Source organism: Marmota flaviventris, chromosome 8 (genome assembly GCF_047511675.1).
Source record: "Marmota flaviventris isolate mMarFla1 chromosome 8, mMarFla1.hap1, whole genome shotgun sequence".
In the NCBI taxonomy this organism is placed as follows: Eukaryota; Metazoa; Chordata; class Mammalia; order Rodentia; family Sciuridae; genus Marmota; species Marmota flaviventris.
Genome location: NC_092505.1, coordinates 124710593 through 124732043, shown reverse-complemented (window position 1 = coordinate 124732043; position 21451 = coordinate 124710593). Strand labels below are relative to the sequence as shown.

Genomic DNA, 21451 nt, shown 5'->3' with positions numbered 1-21451 from the left:
AGATTTCAATCTGCCTAAAATTCGAGACTTCTATTGCTTTGGAATTTTCATTTTGTTTGGTTTGTTGTTCTTGTTCTTGTTGTTGTTTTTAGACCTTGGCGTATTTATTTGCTGTTCCACATCACCCAGTTATGGATTGTGTCATGACAATGAGTGGTTAACTCATCCATCTCCTCAGTTAACTATTATAACACTATTGAGTGACTTAGGCCCCCTGTGGAAAACTTCAATATTTTGTTATAGTATTAAGAGTTCTTGGTTTTACAGCTGTATACTTTTGTGATCTTAGCAGATTTATGATGTAATCAATAATCCATGTAACCCAAAGCCCCATTGGTGAGGTTTGGGGACATTCTTCACTTGTGCTTCTCATCCACATAGGTAAAGATTTCACCACTACTCAGAGACCAGCCAAAGTCTTCCTATACTTTGGGACATAAGAATCTTTGGAAATCTAGAGGGAAGAAGATCATAGTCAAAGGGAAAGAATCTGGGCCTTCTCTATAGAAGCATTTATCCCTGCTGGTGTCAAGTACTGTTGTAGAAAAACGCATGCAGCTTTCTAGTTATAAGGTGGTTAGGGAAAGCACACTGGTTATGCTTGAAGGGAGCACAGACTTCAGTAAAATTCAGGGAAACTGGTCCTGTAGCTAGCATCATTCCGCAAAGACAGGTGCCATTTCTAATCAGGGTACATTGTCAGAAGTAAGAGAGAACAGAGTCAGCTGATCATAATAATAAATATGTGATATTTCATGTTCCTGTGAGAGAACCCACCATTTCCAGTTGAAGGTATTTCAACTTTACTGGATCCTATCTTTATCTCAGCTGCAGCCATGTTCCTCAAAACACAGACCACAAGACCAGACCACGGAAGAAGGAACTCTGTGGCCAAATAAATTGAGAAGATTTATACAGTATTATTTTCTCAAAGATTCATGGTGTCCATTGGCATATCAAAAGCCATGGAAAATCTGAAGCAAATAAATATTATACTTACTTTTAACCTAGAATGTCTTAAAAGAATCAATCAGACTTCAGAACCCTTGTGACAATAAATTTGGTGGAGCTGGTGTCTGTACACCTTGGGAAACCTGTGCTAAGGACCACATCTGCCATGTGTTCCATTCTTAACCAATATAGAGATGATTTCTTTTTTTGTTTTGTTTTGTTTTTTAATTTTTTTTATTAGTTACACATGACAGTACTTGATCTTGACGTATCATACATTTGAATCAAATGGGGTATAATTTCTCATTTTTCTGAGTGTACAGGTTGCAGAATCACATTGGTCATACAGTCACATATATACATACAGCAATACTAGTGTCTATTTTATTCTGCTGCCCTTCCTATCCCCCCGACCCCTCCCCTCCCCTCCCATCACTTCTCTCTACCCAATCTAATGTGATACACTTCTTTTTTTTCCCCCCTCACATCATCATACATCCGTGGCAACAACAGAAAAATCTCTTCCAGGTAGAATCATGGGATCTCAACATCGCCTGAAGGGCCACTAGCTATTTGCTGCAGTTTCACTTATTGGTTAGACTATCAGCATGTATCCTGGAGCATCATGTGACTCTTTTTACTGATACTTTTACATGTCATAACTACTTTTAGATTTTGACTGCTGACATATGAGCTTCATACCATGGCAACCCACACAGCACCAACCATGATGTTTTGCACACATTTGCTTAGAACAAATTGGGTTTTCTCATTTGTTATTACATATTCATACATGCACACAGTATAACAATATGACTTGGTCAATATCAATCCCCAGCACTTCCCCTCCCTCTTATCCACTCACCCCCCAGTTTACTGATTTCCCTTTGATTTTCATGAGATCCCTGGACACCATCCCCCAACACACACACACTTTTCTTTTCCTTTTTCCTCTCTAGCTTCCACCTAGGAGAGAAAACATACAACCCTTAACCTTCTATATTTGGGTTATTTTGTTTAACATAATGTTTTCTGGTTTCATCCATTTTCTTGCAAGTGACATATTTCATTTTTCTTTATGTCTTAAAAAAGACCCATGGTGTGTGTGTGTGTGTGTGTGTGTGTGTGTGTTTTCAAACATTGATGAACACCTAAGCTGGTGCCGTAGTTTGGCTATTGTCAATTGTGCTGCTATAAACATGAGTATGAATGCATCACTATAATATGATGTCTTTAATCTTTAGGAAGAATACCAAGGAGTGGTATAGCTGGATCATATGGTGAGAACAAAGTATTTTAATGCATATTAAATTTTATTTACTTGGGTTTTTAAATTTGGTCTAACTTACTTTAATTTTCCACCACAACCAGGCAATTTCAGTAAGCAATTACAGAGACTCCCTCTCATCTTTCCTGTAAAGTTCATCAAATGCAACAATCATTTACTGGGTGGTCACCAAGAGCCAAGTTCTGCTCCAAGCAATCTCCCTCCTGTGGATAAGCCATGTCCCTCCCACTGGCAAAAGTGTAGTATGTCAATGCCCACATTAGTTCCTTGTTTCTTAATCTTGAAGGCTTTCTGGTCCTTGGAGGAACAGAAATGGAGAAGAGGCAAATAAGAAGAAGGGTGCACTAAGGTTGAAAGATATTCTAAAACAGCCATCTCCAACCCCTTGGAAGATGCAGACTCTTTCTAACATCCAGCTATTTCAGAGAGCTCAGCGTGTTTGGGGATGTACTTTGAGTACCTATAAACTGAGAAAATGTGGAACAGAAAATGTCACTAAATTCTGAAATGGTTTGAAACAGAGTGCTTTCAACAGTAAGCCACAGACATCTAAACACACCTGGATGTAACAATAAGGATATTTATATTTTAATCTTATAAAACACAGAATCCAGAGGAAGGACTTCATAGAGGATTCACCAGATCAGCATGGTCATCATCAATTCAAGGGATTCCCCCCATACTATTCTGCATCCTCACGTGGGGTTCACCCTTGGTCTGGATGAAAAACAGTTGTGGCACCCCAGGTATCATGTTCAGCTGCAGATCAGAAATAGCATGGTTGTCTCGTCCCATAATTCTCCTTTAAACAAAGGAAATTGTCCCCAGAAGCCTCCTGGAAAACTTTTCCTCAAGTTTCATTGTGTTAAATATGCTCACAGCCCATTTCTAGACTAATTATGAGCAGAGATTAGGATTAGACTGGGACAGATCAAGCTCATCCCTGGGGTTGGGAATGGAGTTAACTTTCCCCAGGCCTTGGTTGCAAGAGAAAGGAGTAATAATGGTACCCAGTAGATCCTTTTAAAACATGCATTTGGAAAACAATAGTGATTAAATATATATGATAGTATTATATAGTCATCAGATGGAAAAATCCATCATATTTAACTAAAAATGGTTTAAACAATATAGTTCATTTTTCTCACATATCATGATCGTTTCCAAGTGGATCTGGTGGCTCACAGACGTGAGAACTCGAGATCAGCTTCTCAATGATTCTCTTTACTTTCTCATCATGGTCACAAATTGATTGCTGTCAAGAAGAAGAAAAGAGAAAGGAGGAGGGGAGAGAAGAAGCAGAGAGAGAAAGGTATTTCTCCTCAAAGATTCTCTTAGTCTGCTTTGTTCTGAATGCCGAGCCTGAAGCAAAGACTCGGGTAATTGATTGGGCAATATGATTTTCTAATAAAGAATAAGAGTTTTAGGATATGAGCGATGCAATGGAAATGAAGAGAAAGCCAGTAAGAGAAGGCATTATTGAAGTGGCCAATACTATAAGATACTAGTGCCCAAACCCATTGGGAGTTTCTGAAGATTCTTATGAAATGAATGTCATAATTGTCCACTGAGAAGAAAGAAGGAGGAAAGATTTATCTCCTCGGGCCTCCTAGCAGTCAAGGTTTGCTTCAGAGGCATTTAGTTCCTCCACACTACCAGGGGCATAAGGACAGACAGCAGGGTTCCCATGAGCATTTAGTTCCTCCACACTACCAAGTGCATAAGGAAAAACAGCAGGGTTCCCATGCAGATTCAGGACAGGAGTGAGAAATGCAGGAGAGAGTCGGACGGTGAGGTCCCATCAGGCTGCACCTGCACACAGGAACTGGCTTGCATGGAGCTGGTTGCCTGAACAGAGGGACTGGGGGGGATTTGGAAGTGGTGCACCAGAGATGTCCACTAGAATTTCTCTTTTCATGAGAGAGGAAGATTATTTCTCAGCAGACCTCTCTTAGGTGACCATGAGAGATCACCTAAGAGAGGTCTGCTGAGAAATAATCTCATTGTCCAAAACTGTGTCATGCTCCTCCATGTGTAAAGGAGGAATTTGCCCTACCTACCTGTGGATTAAAAGGTGGGCTTTGCTAGAAGACCCAAGGAGGGAGATATATGTGTGCCTTTATCACTATAAGTAATTCTTATAAACTTCTTATTAAAATTCTGTGCCTATGGAAAAAAGAGGAGAAAGTCACTAAGATGGTTAAACAAAGACTTTTTATTGTCTCTAGCATCTATCTTCAATTTTTCCATAGTTAGAGAATATTAGGAACATTGCAATCTGCCAAAGATCACAACTCCCAGCATGCTTTACACACAGGGGGGTCATGTGACTCAGATCCAGACTAGGCAATGGAGCACTTTGGAGTGAGCTTCAGGAGGAAATCTATAGGCAGGGTGAGGAAGAGGAATAATGAGGAAATAACTATATTTTATTCTACTCCTTCCTTGCTCCAAGCCAAAGCTATTGCTTAGATAGTAATTCCTCCTTTATCCTTGCATCAACCTGGAGAAAGGCATTATTATGTTTTATAACTTAGGAAACTGAAATTGAAAAAGACAGAGGGAGGAGCTGGGGTGGTGGCTCAGTGGTAGAGCTCTTATCTAGCACATGTGAGGCCCTGGGTTTGATCCTCAGAACCAAATAAAAATAAATAAAATAAAGGTATTGTTTCCAACTACTTCCAAAAAATAAAAAATGTTTAAAAAAAAGAAAGAAAAGACAGAGGGAGTCATGTAAGAGGGGCATAATTATTTCCCTTAGTAACTGTTCTGTATTTCACACATTTCCCTTTCCCCTCTTCTCTTGAAGGTGTCTTGAGGCTATTTGAGAGTCACTTACTTGGGGAGAAACTACAAAAACTAAATGCCTCGAAGCAGATGACAGAGGATCTGAGTGCTTATTTGTCCAGAGAGGTTTTTCTATTGCCTGAAACAAGGTTGGACTGAGTGGGAGAAAAGAGGGTAGGAGAAAGAAGGGGTAACTGAAACACTTGGAAAGGTGAAATTAATTCAGTCCTAGTTAAGGGGAGATTGGGAAACAACCAATCTCAATAACCGAGGAGCTGGGAGCAAGTAGAATTGTGCTCAGTGCCATTAACCTGAGGGTGCTGCCAGGACCTCCACTTCCTAGCTGGCTCATCATCCCCTAAAATCCCCAAAGTTAACAGTCCCAGCACCTTGGAAAGACAGATGAACTGAAGGGAAAGTCCCTTCCCTAACCGGAGGGGTACAGGGGAAGACCAAGTGGATCTATGAACCAGGAAAGCAGCTCTCATCTCCATTAAGACAGGCATTTTCACACAGGAGTGACATGTGGAATGTTAAATTTGGTTTCATACATATATTGTGTAGAATAGTAAGAAGCAAAGAGAAAATCAATTCAGTTCAGGCAGGAATGCTGAAGATGGTAAAAGAACAGGAGGGATGAATGGTTGGGCATAAAGAAGAAAGAACATTCAAGTCTCAGTGGTTGGCAGCCGATAAGAGAGGGAAAGAGAAGAATGATGATGATACTACAGGTTTAAATGAAGAAGGAAAGAAAACATGGGGGCTCAGCATGGCAGGAGAGAACTTTGGCCAGAAGGAATTAATTAGAACAATGTCCAGACACCCACATGGAAATGCCTGCTTCGCACAAAGACAGGACTGGAACTTGGAGAAGAGGTCAGAGCGGAAGACAACTCATTCATCAAACATCCATTGAGCTACTCAGTAGAGGACCCTGAAGAATTTTGGATGCAACAAGGTTAACAAGACTATTCTTGGCTAGAAACTCCTCTGAACTCAGCCAATAGGTTCTCAGTACACTGTTAGGATCTCCTGAGAAGGAAGTGCAAAAGAAGGTATAGGAAGGCTGGACAGGGCCTTCTGGAGAAAGAGCAGAGGATAGAAAACAGCTTCTAAGGGCTGCACAGTGGTCAGGAGAAAGCAGAGCTGAGAAAGGACGTGGACTTGCGATTCAGAGTACCTGACTGCCTTTGCCAGTTCATCTTTGTAATTAGTAGACATGGGAAACAGAATGCAGGACTCCAGGTGCTATGTGTTGTGTCTCCCAAAAATTCATGGGTGAGACAATGCAAGAATGTTCAGATGTGAAATGATTTGATTGTGACAGATGTAACCTAATCAGTGGATTGATACACTGATATTGATTATTGGGTGGTAACTATAGGCAGGTAAGGTGTGACTGGGGAAGTAGGTCACCGGGGGGCATGCCTTTGAGGTTTATATTTTGTCTGTTGTGAGTGGAGCTCTGTCTCTCTCTGTTTCCTGGTTGATATGACCTGAGCAACTTTTCTCCACCATACCCTTCTGCCATGATGTTCTGCCTTACCTCAGGCCCAGAGCTATGGAGTCAACTGACCATGAACAGAACCTCTAAAATCCTGAGCCAAAATAAAATTTTCCTCCTTAAGTTAATTCTTTTCAGGTCTTTTGATCCCAGTTACAAGAAAGCTGACTAAAATACTTGGGCTGGAGTTTCAAGGAAGACATGTAGTCCAAAGTCTGGACCTGCCATTCTAGACACCAAGAGCTATACCTGCTACTCAAGATCATTGCAGAGAGAAAATCAGCAAAGCACACTCTTATTCCTCCCAGAATGCAAAATCATGAAATATTTTGTAAAGGAAAGAGGGGCCACAGGATGACATACTGAGGAGCCAGTTCAGTTGACTTCTATTTGCCACATGACAAGGGAACAGTGCCTATCTATAGGCAGAAAGGATGACATCTTTTGCAAAAAAAAAATGTTAATATGAAGAGCCCTAGAGCAATAAGATGCAGGAATGATTCAGTCATAGAGGTCACCTCTTCCTCTGCAACTAGGAGAGAAAGAACAGATGGGTTAATAAGCCAAGTTTGGGTATAGAGAAGTACTAAGGGAGACCTAACAGGTAAAATGGCTGGAGTTTGAAGGATTTTTAGTCACTGGAGGAAGTGTAGTGAGAATGATAAATGATGAAAGAGAAGAAAAGAAGGAAGAGAGAGAGAGAGAGAGAGAGAGAGAGAGAGAGAGAGAGAGAGAGAGAGATGAGTAAGCAGCAGCAGGCAGTTGGACCAGGATGACTAAGTCATACAGTATAGGACTCAGTCTGCTGCCCTAATGTAGGAGATAAGGAGGTAAACTCTCAATCCCACTGGGGATACATGTTCCCCCAGAAGTTGTAAAGGGAGAACTGTATCAGCTGTCCCAAAATCATCATGGGAAGAATCAAGTAGTTCACTTCTATTTCTCCCAGATTGCAAAACGGAAGGATTATTTATACTGCAAGCAGATGCCAACCTAAATAAACCAGCCAGTAAAAATAATCACAATTTTACTATATTAAAGTATGTGAAAATAGAGTATAGCTGAACAGAAAATCTATACAGAGAAGATTCAGATGTGCATACCAAAAGAGCTTCAGCTTCTACATGTGAAAGTTCAGCCATGGTTGTATAAATTCAGCTAAATCCAAATCCAGACCCAACCTGAGGTGGTGAAGATGGGAGTCTTTGCTATCATACAGTGAGGTTTTGGCTGTACCAACAGAAAGCCTAACCAGAAAGGACTTAAACAATAAAGAAAATTAATTATCTCACACAACAGGAAGTTTCATGGTTGGGTTCCAAGGCTAGTTGATTTTACAACTCTACAAAGCCACCAAGATGCAAGGTTCTCCCCATCCTCCATCCTCATTTTATCAACATTTTCTCTTAGGCCAGTTGCCCTTGTGGTCTCTGGGGGTTGCCTTCATTGCAGTGGTGAAGTAGTGACATGCAGACAACAACATGCAGAAGTAGGAAATTTGGGGGTCATTTCTTCTTCTGCAACTCCTTTGAAGACCAAAGAAAACTCTTCCCAGAGCAATACCCCTGAACAGAATTCTGCTCATTGGCCAGGCTGGATCACGTGCCCCCTTTTAAAACCATCACTGGTGAAGAAATGGAAAGTCTACTATCAGTTTAATCAGCAATCTCAGGAATTGAAAAGGTAAAGGTCCTATTTAAAAGAAAGACTAGGGTAATGACTGTTGGCTGGGTCACCAGCATTGTCTATCACAGACTTTATGTTAGTAAGTTAGGGAATTGCAATAGTGTGGTTTAGACATGATTCTATGTCATCAACCAAGACCATATAAAGAATTGCTGGGAGTCTAACCTACTTACCCAGCTCAAATCCATCTTCACCTATATAATAAATGTGCCTTTCAATTAGACATCTGTAAACAAGTATTTTAGGGTTGTAGCCTGGTAGCATAGGATCAGACTGGCTTGGGTATCATTCCTGGCCCCATGACATGCATGCATGTACATAAGAGATGGTTGCCAAGCCATTCCAAGGTGGTACTTCTCTCATAATTTTGTGTCTACTGTGGAAGTTTAAAAAAAAAAAAAACAAGGGAGAGTCTCAGTGCTTAATAAGTACTATAAAATACAAGAGTTGAAATTATCTTTTAAATTATAATCCAAGTATTACAAATGGACTGCTCTGACTTATAGTCTAGGTTAATCATAGCTAAATTTATCCAACTGTATTTAGCCCTTGAATATAGGTGGATAAGGGAATCAATCCACTCTAGCATCATAAGTACAAACCTAAAAATATTTTTAGCAAAGAGCTGTTGAAAGATATATTCAGTTAAAACCATAATAACCTACCAAACTAAGTCCTCATCAGCAGAACAGACATTCTGCTTTCTGATAAAAGTAAGAATTTAGGGGACTTCATTGAAATAAATGTTGCATTAACAGTCACATTGTAATTGCTTACCCCGAATAAATAAAGTAAATAAATACCAAATAACTTTCAATTTCTTCCTATTTCCATCCATCTATAAGATACTCTCATTCTGGATTTCATAAAATCCTATTTTTAATCTCATTCCTCATCTCCAAAGCACACAGTTCTGGCTGCTCATCTGAGAGTATCAGTCCCCTCATTCTGGAATCCAGTGTCATTGGTATCTGGTCCACCTTGCCTTTTACCTTTTTCCAATTCATGTAAGTCCTTCATCCCATCTCTATACCTGCCCCAATGATATACCTTCCTACCTGAAGTGCCTCCTTCCCTCCCTCAGTCTATGCTACCTTTCCCTGTTTTATGAAAGAACAGGACCCTTCTGGGAAGGGTCAAGACATCCTTCTGGGAAGACCCACCCCTCAAGGATCCACAGAGTTCTCCTCTGCTCCCTACCATGCTTAGGTGCCATCCAAGTTCTCCCAGGGTGACACTGAAGGCGGTTGGGATAGCACGGGTGAGACAACAATCAAATCCTCGATGCTCTACTTACTAGCTCTGTGACTTTTTAGGCAAGTCCTGTCTAATCTTTTTGGGCTTCAATTTCAGTATCTTCAAAATAAGGGAAATGACGGATCTTTCCACCTAGACTTGTTGCATATTAAATAAAACAATGAATGTAAAGAGTTTATGTAAATTATCAGGAACTACCATTTGACCCAGCTATCCCTCTCCTCAGCCTATACCCAAAGGACTTAAAAACAGCATACTACAGGAACACAGCCACATCAATGTTTATAGCAGCACAATTCATAATAGCTAAACCGTGGAAACAATCTAGATGCCCTTCAGTGGATGAATGGATAAAAAAAATTGGCATCTATACACAATGGAATATTACTCAGCAATAAAAGAGAATAAAATCATGGCATTTGCAGGTAAATGGATGGAGTTGAAGAATATAATGCTAAGTGAAGTTAGCCAATACCCAAAAAACAAATACCGAATATTTTCTCTGGTATAAAGAGATTGATTCATAGTGGGGTAGGGAGGGGGAGCATGGGAGGAATAGATAAACTCTATATAGGGCAGAGGGGTGGGGGCTAAAGTTAGGGGGCAGGGGGTTAGCAGGGATGGTGGAATGTGATGGACATCATTATCCAAAGTACATATATGAAGACATGAATCGGTGTGAAGATACTTTATATACATGTATATAAAGATATGAAAAACTGTGCTGTATATGTGTAATAAGAATTGTAATACATTCCGCTGTCATTTATTTTTAAAAAATCAATTAAAAATTTTTTTAAATAAAAATAAAAATAAATTACCAGGAACATGGTATAAGTAAAGAAGTGTTTGATAATTGTTGGCTGCTACCTGCCACAATCATGTGCCCTCCTATTACTTTCTACTGCAAATTGACTTCTCAAATTTCAGTCATGCTCCACTGGTCCAGTTAAAATCCCTGGGCACCAGGGTAGACAGATTCCTTTCCTTCCCCTACCCAGCTCCTCCATCAAGTCCTGTTGGGCTCTCTCCACCTAGCTTGACAAGGCTTGCCAGGTCTGGAGCCTAACTAACATGTACCCATGTACAAGTTCATCTTCTCCCCAGTAACATAGTAGAATCAGAGATGCCAGGTCTTCCAGACCCTAGGCAGAGCTATTTCAGATAGAGTTGTCCCCTTATAAGTTTTTAGGGAGAGTTCTAGTGATGGTAAAGAAGCATGGACTATCTAATCACAGAGCAATATTGCCACCGGCAGCATGAGGACACTGACTCCCAGCAAGGAGGGAAGAAATAAAGCTAAGAGGTGGAGAAGAAAGATGCTCTAAAAGTAAGAGGTAGGGGATCAGAGCCATGAGGAGAAACAAGTGACCACCTGACATTCCTGTAACCCAAAAACAAGAGAATGAAACATGAGAAGGGCACCAAAAAATGGAAACATTGGAAAGAAGTGAAGGGAATGCTCCACGTGAAGATGAAGGAGACCCCCATGCACTAGGCAGAGAAGCCACCTCTCCAGATTGGAGCAGTTGAGCTCTCAAGTCCCACTCATGGTGAGGACTGCCAGTGTCATGCCATCTCTTCACCCTGACGAAAATACTGTAGTGTACACTGTAACCAGACATAAGAGTAAAACAAGAGTAAGCTGTGAGAAACAGAAAATAAGAAGTCAACCCAGAAGGAAAAGACCACCAGAAAGAATATCTCCAAGAAGAGACAGGAATAGTTCATTGCCTGACAGGACTGACTACAGCGGTTGAATGTGTTCCTCAAAGTTCCTATGTTAGAAACTTAATCCCCAATGCGATAATGTTGGGAAATAGAAGCTTTAAAAGGTGATTAAATCACGAGGTCTCTGACTTCATGAATGGATTAATGTTGTTACTGAGAAAGGGACTTATTACAGAGTTTTCCCTTCTTATCTGTGGCTTTACTCTCCACAGTTTCAGTTACCGATAGTCAGCTATGGTCCATAGATGCTAAATGAAAAACTTCAGGAACATAAATATGTAAGTTTTAAGTTGCATGCCATTCTGAGCATCATGATGAAGTCTTGCTCGTCCTACTACATCCTCCCCAGGATGACAATCTTCCCTTTCTCCAGTATATCCATGTTGTATGTGACCTGCCCTTAGTATCTTAGGAGACTTCATGGATATCATGATGTCTGTGTTCAAGCATCCTTCATTTTATTTATCAATGTCCCATTTTATTGTCCTATCAATAATTGTTCTATTATTGGTTATCGTCATCAATCTATGTATAAATTTATAAATTAATTTATAAATTACTGTGCCTAATTTTTAAATTAAACTTTATCATAGATGTGACAGATAGGACAAAATATAGTGCTTACAGGATTCAGTACCATCTGTAGTTTCAGGCATCCATCAGGGGACAAGGAGTAGCTACTATTGCCAAAGCAAAGTTTCACATTCTCTTGCACTTGTTTTTCTCCATCTATCTATCATGACTTCCACCATGTTATCATGTAAAAAGAAAATCCTCTCCAGATGCCAGCACCTTGATTTTGGACTTCCCAGATTCCAAAACCATGACAAATAAACTTATTTTCTAATTTACCCACGAACAAGAATTCTGTTACAGCAGCACAAAATGGACTAAGACAGTGGCCTTGTGGGAAATTGGGTGAGAGGCTATAGGAAAGAGTGGGGAGAATCAGTAACAGCTACAAAGAAAACCAAGTAAGTGAAAATTATTAGAAAATAGGAAAGGGAAAATAGTCATAATATACTAAAATGCTCGACTGGGAACAGTAGCATAAGTGTAATGATGTAAAAATTATTGATTCAACAAAAAAACTACTTATAAATAGAACTGCATTGGAGGAGTGGAAGTGGGAGAAAGGAGCTGAGGGAGGCAGAGCACTAAATGGTGTTCTCTGCATGATTCTGTCAAGAGCCTGTCTCTGATCAGGTTGGGAAGAACAAAACCAGTGATTGTAACTTAGAATTATGGAGCTGTGCTTCCTACAGCACTCTATTCAGCCTGTTACCCAGCTGAAGCCAGTGGTAGGCATCCCCAAGATAGGCCAATCATCCCCTCTTGGTGCTAAGAGTCTTGTGTAGTCCCCTCCCACACTGGGTCAGGCTTCTGTCTGGGTCACTTTCAGACTATATGCACAAGGGGAATTGAGCTGCCGTGTATAAGCAGGCTTTAGGGAGAGGCCCATCTAATAAGAATAGCCAATAGCCACATAATGAGTTTGGAAGCAGATCCTCCAGTGCAGTCAAGTCCTACAACCACTGCAATCTGGAAGCATTTTTATTGTTCCTTCATAAGAAACCCTGAGTCAGAAATTCCCAGCTAAGCAGCTCCTGGATTCATAACCCATAGAAACCATGCAAGAAAATTAACATTTTTTAAGCCACTAAGTTTTGGGGTGATTTGTTACACAGCAATAAATAATTAATATAGGGCCCAACAGGCAACAAGTATGGTATTATTATCCCCATTTTGCAGGTGAGGAAAAAGTGGTTAGTAATTTTTCCAGAATTTCACAGTAATTAGCAATCTTGGTAGGTCTTCTTATGCTTTTTTTTTCTGCTTAACCACCAGCTCATTCAGCAAATATTTCAATGACTTTCTTATTAAATAAATATTTAGTATTGTTGATCTTTTAGGACATGTAAAAATGTTTTAAAGAAATAATAGGAACATGAAATCAGCGTGTTTAATGTAGCACCTCTTGGAACTGCTAACTGCTTTACTACCTCCTGCTGTTTAGGTTTGGGACAGAGGCAGGTGCCACAAAAGGAGGAACTGGTGTTCTGATCCTTGACTGGGGCTTGTTGCCAGAGTTTGTTTTTATCCTCTGCAGTGAGTAATCTGTGATAAAACTGGCAAGAGAATGTATGCTCCAATAACTTGGCCAATTGCACTAAGCAAACACAGAGCCTTAAAGAATATTGTTTATGATAAAAGCTGACCAAGGATTCTTACATTAGAAGAATGTGGGTAGAGGAGCCTTAATGCATGTGAAATACCTAGATACAATAAAACCCATGGCAGAGGCATACAATGTTGACACTCTTTGGCGTTTATTCTTAGAAACAAAATGAGTCTTTCCTGTTTTTAATAATCACTGGGATTTTTTTTCAATCCTAAGAAACCTCATTTGCTCATATGTGAAACCTGTATTTCTCAGACTGAGATGTTCAAAATGTCTAAATGTTGACTCAGTTTCTCCAGAAAGGATCAACTTTGAGGAGGATCAACTTTAAAGGATCAACTTCTCTTACTTCTCACAGGGAAGTAAGAGAGCTACACTTGGAGGGAAGTGGGAAAAGTGTCAGTGTCACAGCTGGTCACTGATACTTAAGGATGTAATGGGCATGTTTTTGGAATTGCAAGCAGCTGTGATCATCCTTTGTTTTGTTCCTATACTTCTTGAAGTAAAGGTGGGGTTAAAAGAGTCCAAAACATTCAACAAGGTGCCTTTAATGTTTAAGGGATGGTCAAAAATCTGGCCCCAAGGGGCCATCAGTCATTTTATAGAGCTTCTGTCCCCTGGTCAGAGGTGAGATTCCTCCACAAGTAGAGTGACCAATATTTTACTATATGATTGTTAAAATTATTATTATTAAATACTTCTGATGACTTCCCAGTGTATTATGATAGAACCAAACTCTTTATGGGGTCTGTAAGGCTTTGAATAATCTGGATGCTGCCAAACTCGCTCAGAATTTTGCTGGAAGTGACACAGCTATTTGTTGGTAGAGCCAAAAATCACCCCCAAGAATTTGTTCCTTGTTTATTGTCTCTTTTCCTGTTGGGCTTAATAATTACCTTTTCCTTATACTCTCACCAGGGTCAAAGCCAGGTTGCAGCCTCATGGGCTCCTTAAATCCTTCAGGTGCCCTTGACTGGTCTTCTCCAGCAGTGGCATTTCCAGTTTTGCCTCTTTGGAATGACCCTACCTACTTCCCCCTTCCTTCAGTAGGTTGGCTCCTTCTTGTATCCAGGTCCCTGACCACCCAAGGTATACAGGACCATTCTTCTTTCAACTGGTATCACATCATCCTGATTAACAGTTCAGCACTTATCATTATTTGGAGTTAATTCCTTGAACATAATGATAAAATAATACAACCTGGTCATTTATTGAGCAGTTTTTATATGCCCAGTATTATTCTAAGGGCGTTTCAAATATACAATCACTTAGCCCTGATAAGAATCCATTATATCTGCATTGCAGTCTAGAAAATCAGGACACAGGAACATTTAAGAATTTTGCTGGGTATGACACAGCTATTTGTTGGTAGAGCCAAAAATCACCCCAAGAATTTGTTCCTTGTTTATTGTCTCTTTTCCTGTTGGGCTGTAATAATTACCATGGGAGAAGAGCCTTTGTAGGTCTTGTTCCCTGATATATCCCAGCACCTATCACAGTGCTGAGCATACAGTGGTGCTCATAACAGTTGTCAAATTAATAAATGGATAAGAGATTTCAAAGCCCTACTCCTGCTTCCACCCTTCCATTTTCTGGGAGATGTGTGAAGAAGTTATGCAACTGTGAGTCACATGATCTCACCTACAAACAGACCTGCCTGAGGTAAACTACTCATGTTAAGGCAGTTTGAAGCATCAAAAAGTCTTCTTAGCTGGGCATGCTCAGATACAAATGTCCTTCAGCTCAGCTCTGCCAGCTCTGCCAGCTGAGGGATGGCAACTGTGTTCCATTGCAGGCACTCTAGGTGTCTGTCCTGGAACCATAGTTTGTTCAGTTTCTCTTTGTTTCTTGGTGGAAATCAGACCCTCCAGTACCGTCTTCGCTTCCAGGGACACATGGAATTTTATAAAATTTTAAGATGCTGGAGTGGACTGGGCTGGGTTTTTGAAAGAAGACCCCAAGCAATTACTAGGAAATGTCTTACTTAATAAGGCTGGAGCGTTCGGTCCTTTTGAGTACTCTGCAGAGATGGGATACTGTGAGGTTTCTGAATTTTGAAACATAAAACGGGGTGAGGGAGGATAGGAGAGAGCAGGGTGCCACATATTTAAAATATCTTGGTAATAATAATTAAAAGTGTATGATTTGACCAAACGGCATTATTTCCTGAAATCAAATTTTCAACTCTAATGGTGGCTCCTGAGTTGTCTACACTCTGGGGTGCGCAGGATTCATGCTTTCACAACTAGACGCCTGAATCTGCCTGCTGCTCACACTCCCAGCAGCCACCTGGTGCCAAGGCCTTGTGGAAGGTCCTTGTAACCAGCACCTATGACCTCACTCAATTTCTCCCTGAGGGACAACAATGAGTGAGCCTGGACCTTCAGCACCCGCACGCAGGCTCCTCTCCTGACTTCTTCAGAAACCCCGCGGGGAGCGGGGGCGAGGTATTGAGCCATCTCGGTTCTTTATCTCCACCAGCAACCGCAACCGCATTCTCCAAGACACAGCCTGCGCAACTTTCCCTCAGTACTCAGCATTGCTCAGTCCCACAGGCCTCCGAGGGTTGATTTCTACCCACCAGAGTGGAGCCAGGGGTGGGTGGAGGTAATGTCCAGCGTAGAGACCAGGCAGGTGGGGAAAGGCCTTGAAGCTCCCAACTTTTTATTTTATTTATGGGCTGCATCTGGAAATTTATCCCCTGAGCCACAAGGCAGGGAAAGATCTATTGGAAAACTTTACCTGTATCTGGACAGATGCAAGCGTTTTATAATTTACCTTCTGAGATCGGAGTTGTGCGAGGATGGGATGTCCAAAGATGAACAGCACACAGCCTCTGCCCTCCAAGTATCCAAGTTTGGGGGTCTGTATGGACTGCGACAGGTGTGCACACCAGTCTGGGGAAAGAATGAGGGGTATGAATAGGGGTTCTTGCCTAGTGTAGAATCAAAGAAGTCTCCTGAGAGGCAATGATAGCCTTATACTGATGCTGATGTACAGGAAAGTATTGGGCTAAAGGAAAGGGGAGAAGTTGTGCTATAGTAGAAGGCTCATCCTGGATGCTGGACCTCCCTCCGTGGTCTCTTTCTTCACTTTTATTGGAACAGCGAAGGATCACTGAATCTCTTTTGCTCACGTGTTCAAACACCTGGCCAAGGCAGGCATCCGGCGAGTCTTAAGTAATTGCACTGAGTAAAGAAGCGTGTATGGAGCGTGTGCGCAGATTCTCCACGCAAACCTAGGGAAAAAAAAACAACAAACAAACTCATCCCAAGAACATCTCCTACCTGGAGAATGGAGTGGCAGCCTGAGGTCCAAACTTCAGATTGTGGACAAAGCAAGAAGTGCCTGTAGGCGACCTCTGTCCTAACGCCCATTCTAGCAGTGATAGAAACTTCAGGTTCTCCCCAGGGATCCCCCCTCTCGATCTGCTGCCTGGTGGTCTTGGCCTGGAGGGGAATAGATTGGAAAACAGCGCAGCGCAATAGAGGTTTGGGTAACTCTCGAGCCCCGCCTGCTAAGGAGTCTTGAATAAACCCGTGGCCACGCAGCATTGCGGAAGGTGGTGTGTGAATCTGCTACTTCCTCCTAGGAGGCAAGCGAGTTCAAGACCAGGAACGCGCCCTCAACCCTACAGGGGAGTTTACGACTCCAGGACAAGAAGCTCAATGTTAATGCAGATACCTAACCTAATTGGGTCAGTCTGACCAAGTAGTTTGAGCCCCCCCCCCCCCCGAATTCCTGAAAGTAAGGTGGCTCCGGAGCAAAAATTGCCACCGTAGCGCACTCACCATATTAATTCACTTTGGATGGTGGATAGCTCTTAGGCTGTGAATAGTTCTTGGATTGCGACCTAGGGCTGAGTGCAAGTGGCTTGCAGAGGAGCGCGGCCCCTCTTAGGAGGAGGAAATAGGAGAGTGTGCACATGCCCCGGAAGTGCCTGGGGGCGGGGGACTGGAGTTGGTCTGGAGGCTCAGGGGAGAGAAAAGTGCCTAGAACCCTGTTCCAGATCCCTCCTTAAGCAGTTTCCAAAAGGTTGATTTGTATTAACACAAACCTCTGGATATAGGTTTCATATCCCCTGAGGGTTTCAGGGTGAGAGAGATTGGCGGGTCCCCACTGGATGCTGGACCTCTCTGCAAATATGAGTATTTCTCATTCCTTCCCAGAGCCCCTGGGATTCTGCGGTAGACTTAGTGGCTGGTGGACTTCGATCTCGGGCAGGTCCTTGAACTCTCGCACAGCACTGCTGGTCTGAACTACGTAGTGGTTGCCTGCGACTCTTCCCAACTAGACTGAAAAGTGCGTTTCGAAGTAAAGGCTGCTGACCTGCTCGCCAACGCGCCTGGAGGTAACTCCTTCGCGGATCGCATATGATCGGAGAAACCGCACCTGTCGGTTTCTAAACGAATCAAGAGCAGGATCCGTTCCCAGGTGCAATTAATCTGCAAGGCAGATCTTTCAATCGCTTTGGTATAAATTGAAGGTTCCAAGTTTGGCTGCAACACTATTGAATTCCCAGATGTGATGCCGGCGGGATAGGGGGGAAAACAGTGGTTTCAAATCCTTTACAACAAGCATCACCATTTACCTCGCAGTTAATTCTGGCAAGTCACCTAGCTTTTCTCAATCTCAGTTTCCTAATCTGTAAAATGGGAACAGCGTCCCCCACACTGAATTGAGAGCTAATGGTGAAAAATCCCATCCTCTTTCTAATCGTAGGAAGAAGCAAGGTGTTCTCCAACTTGACACTGTGCATGCTAAAGACTCTCCCTTCCTGACTTTTTCTCCCTGCCTCCTTTCTCCCCACCCCCACTCCGCCGCCTCCCTCCATCCCCAGCTCCTCAAGCCTACAGAGCAGCGTGCGTTTCTGGCCTGTCCTCCTGAGAGAAGCTGGTGCAAAAGCCAATAAGCCCGGAACATACGCAGGTCCTGCCGGGAGTGGGACAATGGTTTCCATTTAATAAATATTTTCCCCAAGGGCATTTCACATCGGGCAGGCAATTATTCAAAGGAAACAGGCTCGCAGTTTGGCTCTGCGGGTTATTTCGTCCTCTTTACCCGAAGAATGCTCATCTGACTCCAGAAACGAGTCTGGAGTCTCGAAGCCTCTCTGGGTGGAAAGGCGCCCAGGGATAAAACGACCCTAGTTTTGAGTACAGCCCGAGACTCCCTGTAGGGGTGCAGAAGGGGGCATCAGGAAGGCCCCCACACCGGACCTCTTCGCTGCTCTTCCAGGTGGGCAGTTGTGGAAGAGAGTTGAATAATAAGACTACTGAATAATGATGATGATGATGATTATGATGATGATGATGATAACATAAATAAGAACCATGAAAGAATCCCTCCACCCCCGCCCCCCTACACACACACACACACACACACACACACACACACACTTTCTCAGCTAAAGTGAAGAGCAGATCGGTGCTGTTAAGGGCTCACCAACCCGGATTTCGACCCTCTGTACTGCCCGAAGAGAGGCCTTATGGCCTGGACTCAGTGCTCTGCTCTGATGCCCAGGGGCACAGAGATACGCCTCACCCTGGGGCAGAGGTGGAGGCCAAGCTGCAGGGTCCTTCTGTGTGAACGCAGCCAAAGAACAACGGAAGATCTAGCGCAAAAAAAAGTTTATTTCGCTTTTACCCTGAGTTTGATATATTCTTTTCCTCTTCCAAGGATTTTTGACAAGGGGGGAAATGCTGTCCTTGCATTTCGTGGCAAGGCTGTCCTATTTATCAACACGAGCTCTCCTCTAGCTCCCTTGGCTGCCACCCACGCCCCCGGTCTTTGTATTCCAAGTCCTAATTCTCTCTTGCACAACCGGGAAAGAAACAGGAGGCACGAAGAATTTTATTTTTTGACAGTGCCAGAGACAATGTGGAGCCCAAGTCGCCAGTCCTGAGCTTAGTCGCTGTGTTCTCTCGGTTTCAGTCTCTCTCTCTCTCTCTCTCTCTCACACACACACACACACCTCTCCCCGCCCCCACCAGTGTCGCTCCCTCTAGCCTCTACTCGCGCGTTGGCAGGTGCTCCCCCTCGCCTTCTCTGCAGCTGATTGGCGCCCAGGTTGGGGAGTCACCGCCCCGCGCTTATGTCAGAGTGCGTGCTGTTCAGGCCCACCTCGCCTTTGAACTTCGCCGCTTTTGGCTCCTGTTCATCTGCCTCCCCGCATTCTCAGCCAGGTGCAGTGCTAAGGCAAGGCAGCTCCGGGGAAGTCAGGGGAGGGGGGAGCCACGGCCGGAGACGCAAAAGAAGAGAAGGGAACTAGAGAAGGCGAAGGTGGAGAGGGAGAGGAGGAGCTTCCTGCCCTCTCCAGAAAATTACCTGGCCACTTAATCCCAGAGACTCTGGTACTTGGGCCCCAGTCTCAGGTGCCCACAGCCCCCTGCCGAAAGCCCTCTCATCCCCCGCCCTTCCTGTCCCGATTCGCCCCCCGGGGGCTACCTGGGTGCTGGGACTGGAATGATCAGCTGAACTTTGCCGGATCAGTTCTTCTCTCTGGCTTCCCCTCAGCTGCGCCAAGGAGAGGGGAGCTCAGAGTCCCGGCTCAGGACGGAAAGACAGACTGCCAACCGCTCCCAGGCTCGCCCACAGAGCCCCTTGCACTCCCCACCCCCGCCCGCCTAGCCGCCGGGACCATGTCCAAACCTTCAGACCACATCAAGCGGCCCATGAATGCCTTCATGGTATGGTCCCGGGGCCAGCGGCGCAAGATGGCCCAGGAAAACCCCAAGATGCACAACTCGGAGATCAGCAAACGCCTAGGCGCCGAGTGGAAGCTTCTGTCGGAGGCAGAGAAGAGGCCATACATCGACGAAGCCAAAAGGCTGCGCGCCCAGCACATGAAGGAGCACCCTGACTACAAGTACCGGCCACGGCGCAAGCCCAAGAACCTGCTCAAGAAGGACAGGTATGTCTTCCCCCTGCCCTACCTGGGCGACACGGACCCGCTCAAGGCGGCCGGCCTGCCCGTGGGGGCCTCCGACGGCCTCCTGAGCGCGCCCGAGAAAGCCCGGGCCTTCTTGCCGCCTGCCTCGGCGCCCTACTCCCTGCTGGACCCCGCGCAGTTTAGCTCCAGTGCCATCCAGAAGATGGGTGAAGTGCCCCACACCTTGGCCACCAGCGCGCTGCCCTACGCGTCCACCCTGGGCTACCAGAACGGCGCCTTCGGCAGCCTCAGCTGCCCCAGCCAGCACACGCACACGCACCCGTCCCCCACCAACCCCGGCTACGTGGTGCCCTGTAACTGTACTGCCTGGTCTGCCTCCACCCTGCAGCCCCCCGTCGCCTACATCCTCTTCCCAGGCATGACCAAGACTGGCATAGACCCTTATTCGTCAGCCCACGCCACGGCCATGTAACCCCCAGCCTGGCCCGGACCTGAAGGGTGGCCTGGAAGCGGGGTCTGCACCCTGTCCTCTGCGCCTAGCCCTGGCCTGCAGATGCCTCTGGGTCAGCCCTGCTGCTGCCCCTTACCCTACCCAGACTCTGCCTCTCTCTTCCAGGGGAAAGGGAGGGGCATCCTCCCGGACCCAAGGCGCAGACAGGTGCAGAAACTTGCAAACATTATGACAGCTACACAGCTGCCCCATCCCTACTCTCCCCAAACAAATCTCCGACTGCACCCCCTTTGGACAAAAAAGTGGGCAGTTTTGCTTTATTTATGTCCCCTTCACTCTCCTCCGATAGGCTTTGGACTCGGAACTCCCAGATCCTGGTATTATATCTAGAATATGCATATATATATATTTTTTTCTTTTTCCCCCTGAAGAAAAGAGACAGTTGGGTCTCCACTTTTCCATCAGACACAACTAGGCACCATTTACTCTTCATGTGTGGGGGGAAAGAAAAGCTTAAAAGTTTAAAACTACAAAAAGGGAAACATTTCTATTTAAAACCATGCTATAATAGTGTTTGCTTCTTTAAAGGGAAAACAAAACAAAACAAAAAAAGGACCCACTTTGCTATTTGTGTAAAGCAGTGCTCCTAGAGACCTAAGTTTACTTTTAGACAGAATGTCGGGTTATGAAGTCAGGAAGTAGAAGGTGAACAAAAATTAAAA

At 43.9% G+C, this 21451-nt stretch overlaps 1 protein-coding gene across 1 annotated transcript; it reads left to right on the top strand.

Annotated features, from left to right (window-relative positions):
- Positions 1–20027: 20027 nt before the first annotated feature.
- Positions 20028–20750, top strand: Sox14 (SRY-box transcription factor 14). Its single transcript, XM_027934023.3, has one exon. It carries the CDS (start codon positions 20028–20030, stop codon positions 20748–20750), a length of 723 nt encoding a protein of 240 aa, XP_027789824.1.
- Positions 20751–21451: the final 701 nt, after the last annotated feature.